The 15,729-nt window shown below is 38.2% G+C and overlaps 1 protein-coding gene across 1 annotated transcript; it reads left to right on the top strand.

Moving 5' to 3' along the window:
• Positions 1 to 4,274: 4,274 nt before the first annotated feature.
• Positions 4,275 to 8,735, top strand: Rab9b (RAB9B, member RAS oncogene family). Its single transcript, XM_050124192.1, has 2 exons — positions 4,275 to 4,348; positions 5,411 to 8,735. Exon 2 carries the CDS (start codon positions 5,453 to 5,455, stop codon positions 6,056 to 6,058), a length of 606 nt encoding a protein of 201 aa, XP_049980149.1. The 5' UTR covers positions 4,275 to 4,348; positions 5,411 to 5,452; the 3' UTR covers positions 6,059 to 8,735.
• Positions 8,736 to 15,729: the final 6,994 nt, after the last annotated feature.

Below are 15,729 nucleotides of genomic sequence, written 5' to 3'. Positions count from 1 at the left end.
CAATCAACCTACACCATTTAAATTAGAGGGTCTCAAAGATCAATCATTTCTTTCTTGTGTTGATTTTCACATACATTAAAAAAGCCACACCCATTTCTCTGGTGCAGTATTTCTGAATAATATTTCAGGATTCAACAGCCAACTGAATAGCCCCAATCAGCATGTCTCCACAAGATGGACTTTCCTCATAGCTCCAAGCATGTTCCCTCCCCCGTGAAGACCACTCTCAGCCATTGTCTGCCCCCCCTTCTTCCCCCACCAAGCCCTGCAGTACACACCCCTGTCAAGACTTGCTCCTAAACAGCCTGCGCTACTGATTGTGAGCATCTTTCTAACCCATGGAAAATGAGCTGGCGCTGCCGTCATCATAATAAAATGCGTTATTTTAAAAGATTCAACCTTTCCTTGTTTTATTCTCTCTGCTCCCAATCTCAAGCACCCCCAACTAAATACCGTAATCTTAAGAAGCCTGTGTGGGTGCAAACATAGCTGATTCAAAAGATCTCAACTGCACTGAAGAATAGGGAGCTAAGAATATTGGTTATATGAATTCCTGATTCATCTTGTTATCCAAGACAACATTTGAGTCAAAGCCAGCTATTTCTCTGAATGGAACCAAAATTAGAATAAATATTACGGTCCAAGGACTGGAGGTGTAGATTGGTGTTTAAGGCACAGTGCCCTAGGTTTGATTCCCAGGGATTAAAAAAAAAATAAAAAAGAAAGAAAAGAAAAATGAATATTCGGTTCAGATCTAGCATAATATGGGAACCACACTGAATTTCACCTTCACGTTAGATATATTTGTTGTTATCAGGAAGTCTTCTCTCTGCTTAATGCTTTCTCCTTTCTATGTTTGGCCAAATTTGGCTTTTCCTGGGGGAGGGGATTTGATTTAATTGATTTTTATACTGTCAAAGCTATTTTCAATTTGAATATGCACTAACATAAATCATCCTCACCTTCAAACATAATAACAGGGATGACAGCCTCCACTGAAAACAAAGTGGATATCATTATTCTCTTGTTTTTGGTAGGAATAGAGATATTGTAGAAAATATTTATTTTAAGATGTGAGTGTAGCAATGGGGAAATGGGAAGCTTCCATGAACTTTCAACAGGTGGAATTTGTTAAGTCCTGTCTAGAAAGGAATCCAGATAAATTCATAATTTGTATTTTTAAGTTACATTGTATGTGATAACTTTTGGATGTCCTACAGGATCGTGGATGGATTGTTATAAATTCCAAGGTATTAGTTCTGGGTACCTACCTAATATGTTAAATCATAAATACTTATTGCTTATTTCTATGATGTATTCTGGGACCACATACTGAAGAGGCTTCAAAAATACACACAAGCAGAGGACCTTTAAATCAGTTGTGAAGGAAAGATATTTTTTTAAGAAGTCCGTTAACAACATCAAGCAGTGTGATAATATCAACTGCAAATAATAACTTGTTTTATTGAGACATAAAAGGTGGACTATTTCGGGGGCATAATACAATCATTTTATACAAATATATAATATGTAATGATTGGAGGGTTATAATTGCTTCCATTTCCTTAAATATTAACCATTTCTGTGTGCTGGGGACGTACATATTCTGTTTTTTTTTTTTTACTATAAAGGACTAGTGGAAAATATTTTATTTTCCTTTTCAAAATTCCCAAATAATTTTTATTAAATTTGATCATTGACTATTTATACAGATATAGAATGCATTCTGATTTTTCTCACATCCAGCACACCCTTATCTCTTTTCTATACCTGTCAAGCATTCACTCCTCTCCGCAAGTCCTATTGTCCCTGAATGGACTTGAACTCTTGTAGCTGAGTATGAGCTTGAACTTCTGATCTTCCTGCATCCACTTCCTGAGTGCTATAGTTATACATATCTGTCACCATGCCTGGTTTTATATGGTGTGGAGGGTCAAACTCAGTGCATTCAAATATTCTACCAAATTGTCTAAGACCGCGATCCTGATGCCAGCCTGGGCAACAGAGCAGGATTCTAATTTTTAACATGGAAGTTAGAAGTAGAGGAGTCGGAATAGGCATTTGAAGCCAAGTCAGCAGGATATCGTGACTAAGGGCAAGAAGACCCGCCTAAACTGTGTATCTTTCTATCTTTAGCAAATAAATGGGCATTGGAAATGGGGCAGGATGTGGAGCTGTGGAGCGGCAGTTCTCAACCTGTGGGTTGTAACCCCTTTGGGGGTCAAATGATCCTTTCAAGGGGTCATATAGCATATATCAGGTATTTACATTACGATTCAAATAGTAGCAAAATTACAGTTATGAAGTAGCAACCAAACAATTGGGCATTGGAGGGGTCACCCCAACGTGAGGAACTATATTAAAAAGTTGTAGCATTAGGAAGGTTGATAATCACTGGTGTAGAATATCCCCTTGGTAATGGTACAGCACATGGTAAGTACTCAGTTCTTTCTCAAACATCAGCAGAAGGGTTATACCAGAAGATCCTGAAGACCCCTCCAACACAGAGACTCTATGCAACATGCAGATGTTCACCAGGCATTGTTACACGCTAAAGAACAAGGAGGAACTAATAGCTCCATAAAACAAAGGAATGGTATAGCAGCAAGGAGGACCTTATTTTGCCTCTTTTCCCCATACCATATAGTTTATGTACCTAGAACTATGTGTGCACATTACGAACTAGAGAATTCTCAGATTGTTGTTAATACTCATCATTATTCCTGGAGCTGGGCATTTAGTTTCCATATTCACTGTGGTTTTGGCCTATCTAAAGAATTTATCCACAGCTAGGAAAATGGGTTAGTGAGTTATAATGGCGTTAACATCTGTTTTCTAGATACTTAAGGACATTTATTTGGTATCTACCACTTATAACAGTCATATATAGTTTATGCAAATTTTTAATTCCTTATGTTGCTTTTAAAAATGAGAGTTGAAGCGTTTTGAACGGCGAAATTATATTGCAGGCCAGCATTGAAAATACAGTATGAAGTGTTACCATAGATCAGTGGTAGAAGACTTGCCTCGCCCGCTGAGGTCCTGTGGCCTTCTCCAGCTTATCAGAAGCAAAGCCAAACAAAAAGGAGAATAAAAAACTGTGCTAACAAATCTGGTTCACCATAATTTCAAGAAATATTTGTCACGTGAGCTATAGTTCCAAAGACAGAAATTTGAAAGCAGAAAAGTGTGGACAAAAATCAAGCAAACAGAAATGGTAGAAAATTTAAGATTCTATAGAGTAGATTTAGCCTAAGAAGGAGGATAAAGCTTAGCAACTTAGAAGGTGTGGCTTCCATTTTAGCTACTGATTTAGATAGTCAACAAATACCTGATTAGCTTTGCAAAACAACGTAAGATAATTAAACAACTGAGCTGTTTTTTTAAACAGCTTCTTTATTCCTCAAAAAACATACTTAACAAGCATAGGAACTATTTGTCTTTTTGGACCACTATTTTAGTTTTTGCTTCATTAATATATGCCAAATTAACTATTAATATTAAGCGAATGTGTTTGTAGTAAGGACAGCTAAATATTAAAACCTGTGTTCAAGTAAGGCATGATTGTATGATTGTGAATACCTGTAACCTCATCACTCAGGAGTATTGAGGCAGAAGAATCAGGCCATCTCAAGCTACATAGTGAGCTCCAGACCACCTTGGGCTACATAGAGAGAACTTGTCTCCAAACCAACCAACCAAAACCTTGGTTTCAAGACCGATACTATCAACTAATGAATAAAATAATTAGCTAAGAAAGTATACTATAAGTCCATAAGCATATTAATGGTTTCTTCTCTGATTATGAGAATCAATTGCAGGCTGCCTCAAGGCAGACGGGTGGGTGCACTGGTGGTTTTTGAAGTGGGACTATTGGTAGGTATAAAGGGAAGGAAAGTTGCCTCTGATTTATCTTAAACTTCTCTGCTTTCACGCTACCAAATTTTACTTCTTGGAATATCACCTATTTGCTTTTATTTACTTTTACATTGAATAGAGCATTCAGCCGAAAGACAACACAAAACAGTTTTTTTTTTTTTAAAAAAAAATAACCACACAGAGTCCAATCAGATTAGGGTAAATTGAAGTTACACATTTAGATAATGATCACATTAAACACCTGTAACAGTTTGAGCTTTTAAGTGTGTTTGTGAGGATTGCCCACAGGTTACTTGAGATTGCTATGGGATTTCTCCCTGAATTGAATATTTTTCTTCTATAGACTCATTTCCATTTCATTATATATTATTAAAAATTTACTCCCCATTCTGATTTTAGAACCCTAATAAAAGAATAAATCAACAAGAGGGACAAGGGAGAAGGCTGAAATTGTGAAAAACCCAGCTGGGTAAGTATTTCATGAGATCATGCTATGAATTTTGATACTTTACATTTTCTTCTGTTAAAGTGACTATACTTTTAAAAATAATTCCAAAATAATGTTAAGGACTATTAAGGTTTTGAATGACCTTTTAAGTGTATTGCTGTTAGAATCTCTTTTGCATGCACTTCTTTGATCAGTATTTAGGTTTCCTTCTTTTGAGGCTCTTGCATAATAAATATTACTTTACCCAATTAATATCAGCATTGTTGAGTTTCCAGCATAGACCCAATGTGACAGCACCTAACAGAATATTTTATTTTAACATGTATTCTAAGTTGCCCATGTATAAATATTTTATGTAGGTAAAAGAAAAATGCTACATGATGATTATTGACGCTTTAGATTTTATCATAATTTTTCATATATTGTTTTGTGATAATAAAAACTAAATTCAAGAATACCATAAGGTGCTCTTTGGTTAATACCTGTTACATTGATACTAGTCAACTGTCATCAACTTAAGTGTCATTGTACCATGAAGAAAAAAATATGAAATATTAGAATATCCATCTCAATGCAAGTATAATGGGAGGAAATACTTAGAGAAAGTTGATTTTTTTCTCTTTTTCATATTCTTGGGTCCAGTCTAATTGCTACCCAGGTCTTGACTGAGAGAATCAAGAATACAGCTTGTCTACCTTCCAATAACAGAAGCAAACATTAAAACCTCAAATAAGTTTTGCATTTGTATCTCGTTTAGAAGCTAACATGCTCACACATTTGAGTGGCACACCTGTCCCAGGTTCTCTCCCCTAGAACAGTGTCACACCTGAACAAATTATGGAACCATCCATGAGTTGGCTTACTCATGGCTTTCAGCCATCCCTTGCCCAGGTAAGAATCCTCAAAAAACTAGGCCAGGTTTCCCTATTTTATCAACAGAGGTTTCTTCCTTTCCCCTTTTTAAATTTAGTAGTGATCATGTAAGATCATTATCAGGGGCCTTATAAATCAGGGGAATTTTCTGTGAGCTTGATTTGTCTCAGGTTTAACTATTTTCCTTCCTACCCTTTCATGTATTTTCAGGTTCTTTTGTTTGCAGACTTCTCCCTGTTTGGTGCTGCAGCAATGAGTGGGAAATCCCTTCTCCTAAAGGTCATCCTCTTGGGTGATGGTGGAGTTGGGAAAAGCTCACTTATGAACCGTTATGTGACCAACAAGTTCGACTCCCAGGCTTTTCACACCATTGGGGTAGAGTTCTTAAATCGAGATCTGGAGGTAGATGGACGCTTTGTGACACTTCAGATCTGGGACACTGCAGGGCAGGAGCGTTTCAAGAGCCTTAGAACACCATTCTACCGGGGAGCAGATTGCTGCCTGCTGACGTTCAGTGTGGATGACCGGCAGAGTTTCGAGAACCTTGGTAACTGGCAAAAAGAATTCATTTACTATGCGGATGTAAAGGATCCGGAGCATTTCCCCTTTGTGGTTCTGGGTAACAAGGTAGACAAAGAGAATAGGCAAGTGACGACTGAGGAGGCAAAAGCCTGGTGCATGGAGAATGGAAATTATCCTTATCTAGAAACAAGTGCCAAAGATGATACCAATGTGACAGTGGCCTTTGAAGAAGCTGTTAAGCAGGTTTTAGCTGTAGAGGAACAACTGGAACATTGCATGTTAGGCCACACCGTTGATTTGAACAGTAGCTCCAAAGCAAGTTCTTCATGCTGTTAGATGTAGGGACTCTGTTCAAAAGTGTGCAGTAAGTTGGTTAGTCTGTAGCGTAAGAACTACTGTGCCCTCTGGTGGTATTCACACACACACACACACACACACACACACACGCATGTGCGTGCGTGTGAGGGTAAAAGATAAGGTTCTACTTTTGAAACAGAACCTTTCAAATTGAAATTGTAGAGCAGTTAAAAAACAAAAAAGCTTTATTGAGCCAAGTGTATTATGCGTGATTTCTGCTATTTTCCCCTTCTTGTGTGTCTCAGGACACTTCTGACTTTAGTCCTGAGAGATTTACGTGTTTTTAAATCACAGTTTAAACCTAGAACCCAGCCGCATGAAGGAGTGAAAGAGCTTAAAGTGTTCCATTAAGTAGCTAGCAGATGCCACCACCAGACTCTTGCCAAGCAATTTATGACATTTCTAACAAAGGGAAAAATAAGATTCTGAGCTGTATTACAGCAAAAATAACAATGGAAACGATGATTTCTAAGCATGAATTAGATAAAGGTGGTGATGATTAGAAATGTAGATGTATAAAAATACACACTGACATGTTCAAATCCTCATGTATGGTTTATTCTCATATGAACCTAAGCAAAATCATCCCAGTAAGCATTGCGCTAATGACACTGGTGTTTGGTTCTAATCCATGTGTTTGAGTCACAGGACACTAGCGAATGGATTACGCTTAACTATGCCAACCCCCTCTGCAAATACTTGGTTGGCCTGCTTTTCCCTCCTAAGTCTGCTGCTGCTGCATAGAGATGTTGCTTCCTTGACAGCTTATCAATTTAGTGATGCTGCTTAGTATGTGACTTTGGGTGCAGTGCTCTCTGCCTACAATTTAGACGATCTTATGATTCACCATGCTGGCTCAGGAAGGCTCCAGAAAAGATTGGAGAGTAATGGGCTTTTCTCCCAGCTTCCTTTGCTCAGTTGTGCGTTGTAGGGGAAGGATCTGATGTCTCACCTGACGGTTCAGCTGGCCAAAGTCGGACACTAAAACTGGCAACAGAGCAGAGGTTTGTAAACTTTGGGTTAGAATGAATTTCTCATTATTAGATTTCTTCAAAAGTGAAATAGACTGCCTTAATAGTGACCTCCCTCCCAGGAAAAGTAGTCCCTGGATGAGCACCTGTTAAAATACTGTAAAAAGAATTTCTGTACTGGCTACATGTTTAGTATAAGGTTCCTCCAGGTTTAAGTTCTGAACTTACAAACGATGTCAGTGCCATGTTCTGCTTGGATTTCTCTGAAAACAATAGTTAAGACTATAGAGAGGGCCATAAAAAATCCTCAAGCCATTCTGGGAGTAGCCTTTAACAACAACCACTAATAGAAATATTCCAAAGACACAATGGTCAAAGAATGGTTTGACAATTTTTGAATACCACGACTGCCAATTATATTATTATATAATTAATATATATTAATGTATTATGAGTGTGCCATTTGGTTTTTCTGGGTTGAGCTGCATAGATTTTAATCTATGCTTTAAAACATGTATGATAAAAATTGTGACCCACTGTAGAGAGGGACAGTTAGATAAGACCCCCCCCCCAAAAGAGATTCAGGCCCGGGATGAGGTGGGAGCATTCACAGGAAGACAGCCCAGAATTCTCCATTGTAGCCACACACGGAATCAGCCTTACATGTGGGACCTTATGTGCTTTAAGAACTCTGGTACTTTTTGGCCACATAGACAAGAGGAGGACAGTATTTCAACCCAGACTTACTCAGTATTTCCAATTATTGTATAGTCCTGACCCTATTGTCCAATTCATTTAGATGCCAGAAGTCAAAGCCAGAGCTGGGACCCCCACAACTCTTAAATATTGGTCCCTATCCTGCCTATGCCTATAGCCAGCCACACTGGTTTCAATGTTCTCCAGTCATTTTGCAACAATCATGTTAGGGTGAAACTCTGTATGTCAGAACTAACAAATGGTAATTGTTTTTAAGTGCATGAGACCCGGGGCCTTCTCTTTCTACTTGCACTCTGCTTACACTAGTTTCTATTTGTAGATCTCAGGCCTTCATGAAGATCTCCATCAGCTCACGAAAACTATTTGTCTCTGTAGAGTGGCATGTGGTCATTTGAGTAAAACTAAAAGTACACGGGGATTCAATTCATAGGCATCCTGTCCATTGAGGCAAGTGTTAATTTGATTGGGAAGTAAGCTGAAGCCCCTTTCTTCGTAGCCATACATACGCCTTTATTTTTTCGCTACCAAGTTACATCACAATGTCAAGCACTTAGCAGTAAGTGACAAAACAGTGGCATTTTGATGAGTAACACTCAGTGGGTACTGACATGTAGTTTGGGTAAGATTAAAAAACACCAAAACCTGACATCTGTGGTACCAGGAACTGTGCATATGTGTTTTGAAATTGACTGTGTATGTAGAATGTGCAGTGGAATATTTTCAATAGGTGTTTTTTTACTGAACACTAGACTTTGGGAATAATGTACTTGTAATTGGAAGCATACTGTTTTTCAATGGTCCATTAAAACTCCATACAAAATATTTAGTTTCTTGTCACATATTGGCTTTCAGGGGGCCTCAGGTTCCATGTCTTCAGTGGATTGGTGAATTTCAAGTGTCTTTGTACCTGCCTCAGCCATCTCTACTTTATCCTGAGGTGTTCCACAATCCTCTTGTTGCAGGTGCTGCTAAACATCTCAAAATGTGTATAAGATATTTTGTTCCAGTTGTTTAAAAAATCATCTGTGTCAAAGTGAATAAAAAGTGCATTTTGAATAACCAAAATACAATCCTTGCCGGGTTTTATTTCTCGCCTTTTCAGTATAGCAGGTATACTTGTCAGCCAAGCCCCTCTCTCAGATGCTACCTGATGTGGTCTCTGCATCATTTTTTATGTGATACTCCAAGTGGCACTCCCTATTTATCATGCCATAGTGATAGAGAAACAAACTCAAAAGACTGGAGGTTGGAGATTCCTTTTACTTTATTTTAGACCCTTCTGCCATGCATGGAGAGTTTGGGGACCAGAAGAACATGGATCTTAATCTACTTGATTTTTAACCATAATTTTAAATGTTAAACTATTATAAAATATAAACAGAATATTCACATTGTCTTTATTTTCTTGGCTGATAAGTTGCCTAGACATTAGAAGAATATGAAATTTTAGACAAAACAGGTCAGAACACAAAAGATAGTTTTTAATTCAAAAATGTTCTAGTCTCAGGACCATCACACTTTGGGCCATTAATGTTACACTAAGCATCAAATGGCTAGAACACATCTGAGTGATTTTTTTATTGCATTTATTTGTTTATATGCGTGCATGCATGCGCACACCATAGTAGGTGTGCAGAGATCAGAGGACAACTTTCTAACTCAGGTCATCAGGCTTGGTGGCAAGTGCCTTTACCAGCTGAGCCAGTGACATTGAAATGACAAATGCAAGTCTCTCTACCATACATGGTTCATCACGTTGCTTCTATCTGCTACAGATTTAGCAGTTTCATCCATTCTACAAACTTTTGGTTATTATACCTTTGCAGAGCCAAAAATATTCATTTTTTTCTTGCTCCAGAATTATTACATCATACTTAAAATTCTACAATGATATGACTTTGAGACTATGGAAAGACATAAATTTCTCAGCAGAGTTCTTGAAACATGCTTGAGGCCTTGGGCATGATCCCCATTACTGAACAAAAAGAGGGGAGGGGAATGGATCTTGTCTTCCAGAATTGATATTTTCAAAGCGGAAAACTACCTTTCTGTCTGACATTTTCCTGCCCTAATCATTGCTTATAGGGAAATCTCCTCTTGATGTCTTCAGCCATAATATGAAGTCTCATTTGGGGAACAATAGCTGAGATTTTTCCAGAAAGATGGAGGGTATACAAGATATGGTTTCTGTTCTATCCTAAAATTGAATATTAAAAACTCTTTGGGAAACTGAGGTATCTGTTTGAATAATTTTATGATGGAACTTGAGATTGGCATATTTGTTTAATATTAACTACTTAAGGGAATACTGCAACAATATTTTTTTCAGTGTCGCCGATCTAGATAGTCCTCTCATATGTTTCTTTCCTTGCTATGGAGAGACAGGATTTGACACAGAGTGATTTTTCCCATGCTTGATTTCAGGGAAGATAAACCGTGATGCACTGCCATAGTCCACACAACAAAATGCCATATGGCCAGCGGATTACACGCAACAGAATTATTATTATTATTATCATTATTCACAGTTCTGAAGGCTGGCGAGTCTAAGACCAAGATACTGGCAGATTCTGTGTCTGGCGATTTCTCATTTACAAATGGCATCCTCTCATTGTGTGGCGAGCAGAAGGGGTCTCGTTTTAATCAAAACACTGTCCTATTCATGGAGTTAATGTCCTCACAGCCGAATCACCTCGTCAAGTCCCTACTGCCTGATACTATCATCTGGCAAGTTAGGATTTCAACATGAATTAGGGGTGAGTGAGCATAAACATTAGGATCACAGCAGACATATTAATATCTGTATATTTTGGAGTAGTCACTAATGTTCCCTTCCTCCAAGCAAATATCTTTAATTACCCTAGCTTTTCACACCAATGGAGCCTTTACTGTTTAACCTATTCTTTTGGTGTGGGGTGGAGAGGTTTGAGACAGGGTTTCTCTGTGTATTTCTGGCTGTCCTGGAACTCACTCTGTTGACTGAGCTGGCCTCGAACTCACAGAAATCTGCCCGCCTCTGCATCCTGAGTGCTGGGAGTAAAGACGTGCGCCACCCTCACCTGGCTAGTCTGCTCTTTTTAAGAGAGTAAAAGGAGAATTGAAGAAGCTAGGCATGTTTTACAGACTAGAATAAACATTATTTTTAAGAGAAATATTAGGGACTGAAGAGATGACTCAGTAGTTAAAAGTGCATGCTCCTCTTGCAGAGGTTTCCAGCACCCAAGTCAGGAGGCTCACAAATCCCTTTAACTCCAGTTCCCTGGCTATTGAAAGTCTCTGGCTTCTATGGGCGTCTGCAGTCACACGCACACACCCACAAACAGAAATACATGTATACAAACAATTTTCAAAGTACATGAAACCTAGAAGCTAAAGGCTATTCAATAACATATACTGAGAAGTTTACATACACTGATCATAATGGCATATTTTAGTTAGCTGGAGTGGCAGTTGCAGTGATTTTGGGGCAAGGCTTTTTTCCTTACAGAGTGAGAGGTTCCTTAGTCTTTTCCCTGTGAGAATAAGCTTCTCCACATGTGGATATGAGAAGCTGTCATCTTTAGTCATACAGGAACGGAAGCAGTAAACTGCCCATCTTCACAAATTGTTTTGTCTGCTCGAAGGAAACACAGAGCATTTTGATTCAGCCACATAAAAATACTTTTTAAAAATAGTGTGCTTTGTGTGTGCAAATGCATATTTTTAGGTAATCTGTCAATTCCTTTCATGCCCTGTCAACCACTGAAAAATGTGTAATGAGTCTCACTCCAGCACTCCTGAATTTTAACCAGACAACCAAGCCATCTTGTTTATTTAGAATTGGTTGATAAAAAGTAATTGGAAAGCACTGGCTAACGAAAGAAATAACTTAATTGAACATTAGCTATATTGATTGAAATAAACATTTGGATCATGACTTCCTGTGTTGCACTGGTGGGGAAGTAAGAGACAGTCTCAGATCCTCTGTCGTCCATTACATTGTTCCTGGCTGCCTTAGAAACAGCACATTTGCCCTGTAATATATGGCTTAACAGCCTAGTGATACATGGACGTGTGTTGGTAGCTTTAAATCATCTCTTTCTTCGTTCCTGGGTTGAAAATGGTGCCACCAGTGTACATTTTGAACCTTGTCTTTATAAAGTGAGAAAACCAAGGAAATAGACAAGCAGGATAAATAACATTTATTTCTAATAATATTATTCTAAGATAAGCAAATTTATCTTTGTTATGTGGTCTTTTAATATATTTACATAAAGGGAAAACTAATTGTAATACACACACTGTGCAATCTTTTTCACTTAATACACGGTGAGTATTTCCGGGCATGTTTTCTTCTAGGGATTGTATTTAATGTTTTCATGCTTTCTTTTTGAAGAATGCACTGTAAGACTTGTAGTCAGAGTGTGCCCTTTTATAAGCTAAAGGGGACAAGTAGGTTATTAATAATAAGCTTTACATCTGTGCTTATTTCTTAGAGTTAACACTTCTAGATCAAAGAATATGAATATTTTATGGCTTTTAATATGTAATGACAAATTGTCCATTAGAAAGTTGTCCCAAATTACATCAACATTAGTAGAATAAGAGACTGATTTTTCTCAAACACCCACACAAATCATCTTCTCAAGCCATATTTCTGTCAATGAAAGTAAAAACTCATGTTTGCACTTGCATTTATTATCTGAGAGTAATAACTGCACAGATTAGACTGATCATTTTTATTTTTCTTAAGTAAATGAACCATTATATTTCTTAGCTTATTTGGGATGTGGGGCATCATTTTGTTTCTTTCTTATTGTGTCTTGTTTTTGCACTGGGGATGGAATCCATGTCATGCCTACTAAGCAAATGCTCTATCTCTGAGGTTCAGTTCTCATTTTTGTTTCTTATGGAATTTGAGGGAGTCATTTTTATATTGTGGGTTTAAACCCTTGATAGCATCCATATCCTTGCTTTTTTGTAATTCCTCTCCATATTTCTCACCTTTTAATTCTGTTGATGGTATATTTCAAGTGTGTTAAAATTATTGAGAAGCTTATGTTATGATAAAATAGGAAACTATGGTAGGTGGGAACTAGGGAAATTCCTATCTTATTTCTTCTTTGCTCCAGATCGTATTGAGCGTGTAAGCACTATTTTCTTTCAGAAAGGCTGTGGGTCTTAGTATTATCAACATAATAAAAAGCACAGGCAGAAGTCGAAATACTCTTGCATCTAGATACTTCACTGCAAAGTACCAAACAGCTGGTTTGAACTGGTTTAGTTTTTGCTGGAATAGACAGATTGCTCTTAACTCACACAAATACAGTCAGTGTAACTTCAGCTTTCACCCACAAGGGGACAATATAGACTTGCCAGTGTTCTGTCATGGAAATTAGAACCCAGACTGTTAGAACTAAAGAGGCACAAAGAAAGTGCCTAGCTAACCCACCCTTCCCTTAGTTCATACATAGGAAATGAAGCACCGGACTAGTCCGATAGAAAAACAAAATGCCTGTGTCCGAGACATTTCCCATTTACAGTACCATGGCTTGGTTCAAATGACTCAAACTGTAAACAGTCACAATTGGTTTTTTTTTTTTCTGATTTGTAAGAATTGTTTTATCCTTTTTGTTGAGGCGAAGCTCACAAGAAGCATTAAATACGTAAAATACACAGCTCATTTATATTTAGTATTTTCAGTGTTGTAGAGACACAGTCTCCCCAGCTCAAATCCAATCCTGACATTCAATGGGTCATTTAGCTTATGATAATTATATAACTGTTTTCAACTGAGAAAGCGCTGTCCTTCTTACCCAGTTGGTGCGAGGATTAATAAAAATGATAGGCATGAGAGACATCAATTTTCTTATCCTTGAAGATATTAATCTGAACCAGGTATGGTAATGCATGCTTGAAATCTTAGCACTTAGGAAGTTGAGGCGGACAGATAATGAATAGGACCAGGCTGATCTAAATAGTAAAACTTCTTTTAAAAAAAAATGAAAAATAATGTCTATCACCTGCTCCCCACTGATGTTAGTAAATGCATTTTCACATTCAGAATAAAAATTGAAGATACCAGATCACGGTTTTCCTCGTGGTTATTACTATGGTATATTGTATTTTAGTCTACTTAGAGGTAGAATGTTATTATAAAGAACTTCCTTCCATTTGGTCTTCTTAGCACAAGCTTGTAATCACGGATACTTGGGAGGCTGAGGCAGAAGGACTCCAAGTTCAAGGACTGCCTCTGGGTTTCAGGGGGAAGTTTTAGGCCAACTTGGTTAATTTAGTAACACTTCGTTTCAAAACAAACACTAACAAATGAACTGGTGACATAGCTCAGCGGTGGGACATACACCTAACATAGAGGAGACCCTAGATTCAGCCTCTAGGACTACAAAACAAACAAAAAAGCTCCATTAAACAGGTTCCTGTCAAAGTTGGCAAAAAAAAAATGTTTGCAGTATTTGGTGGTTCTAAAGTGCTCACTTTCAAACAAATATGTTACTTAGGGAGCTTTTGAAAAGAGATAAGTGATTTGGACCTTGAGATTTCTGTCCGGTGCTCCAATGTGGGTCTCTGTCTCTGTCTCCTTTCATCGCCTGATGAAGGTTAATATTCAGGAGGACGCCTATATGTTTTTCTTTGGGTTCTCCTTCTTATTTAGCTTCTCTTTTTTGATCCTACTGCACGTACTGGCTTTGTGGGAGCCTAGGCAGTTTGGATGCTCACCTTACTAGACCTGGATGGAGGTGGGTGGTCCTTGGACTTCCCACAGGGCAGGGAACCCTGATTGCTCTTCGGGCTGACGAGGGAGGGGGACTTGATTGGGGGAGGGGGAGGGAAATGGGAGGCGGTGGCGGGAAGAGGCAGAAATCTTTAATTAATTAATTAATTAAAAGAAAAGAGATAAGTGATCCCACGGAAAGCATGACCGTTTGTGTACCATTTTAGAGTAAAGGTTGGGACAGACTTTAAACAGGAAACTCCAGGATACTAAGAATGTATTTGGAAGGATGAAAACAGATCACTAAGGGGAGGAAGTAAAACAAGGGAGACAAAGAAAGGGAAGTTTTCAGTTCTAAGCAAAGTAGGGTTTAGGCTTCAGACAAAAATTTATTAAAGAAATCCCCGATGGGAATGACGACCAAGATCCTAGCCCACATTCCATCATACAACACTGTATGGAGAGATGGAATAAGAGAAGTGGTCATTGGCCACCAGCCATAACATTTCTGCACAAGTAGTGACTATGCAGCCATTCTTGGGTGCTGTGAACACCTAAAATTCATATTGGGCCTCATATCTGGAGGCTTGGAAGATCATTCTGGATTAAAAATGGTCATGAAGGAAGAGTCCTCATAATGGCATCGGGGCCTTGTAAATAGAGGAAGAGATACAGCGTTTCCTCTCTATCCCTACCTCGTATCTGCCGGCACAGGAAAAAGGCATTATACAGGAAGAGGCGGTTCTCGCTTGGCGTGGAGTGAGTCGGCCACTGCATTGATTGCTCTTACAACCCCCAGCCTCCAGGGGCGCTGCATGCTATGGATGAGACTGTTAGGGATCTTTGTCTTAGTAGGTATTTTACACCTTGAATGAAGTATGCAAGGTACTGTATCTACGCATGGTGCTCCTTTTTCTTGCCATACCTTTTAGTTATAGAGTGAGAACAGGCTTATTTGGTGGTCTACTTTGCTGGGATTTTTATATTTCATTATTATGAAGAGAATTAATGGTCATGGTGTTGGCCCCTGGATGTTGTAAGGGCCAAAATTGCTTTCTGAATTATTAAAGAAACAATAAGAAAGATTGTTTTTAGACCTATTCTGTAGTATGGAAAGTGAACATCCCATGTATGGTATATGTGGATAAAGTACGTATCGCAACAACCACATTTCTGTTTTCCTGAAAAGTAAAGTTTATTTTCTTTCATTTCCAATTCACATTGATTTCCTCTATATAATCTGTAGCATG

Source organism: Alexandromys fortis, unplaced genomic scaffold (genome assembly GCF_014885135.2).
Source record: "Alexandromys fortis isolate MF-2015 unplaced genomic scaffold, M_Fortis_MF-2015_v1.1 scaffold_205, whole genome shotgun sequence".
NCBI classification, from domain to species: domain Eukaryota; kingdom Metazoa; phylum Chordata; class Mammalia; order Rodentia; family Cricetidae; genus Alexandromys; species Alexandromys fortis.
Note: the sequence above shows the minus strand (reverse complement) of the source record. Positions and strands in the feature narration are given on the sequence as shown.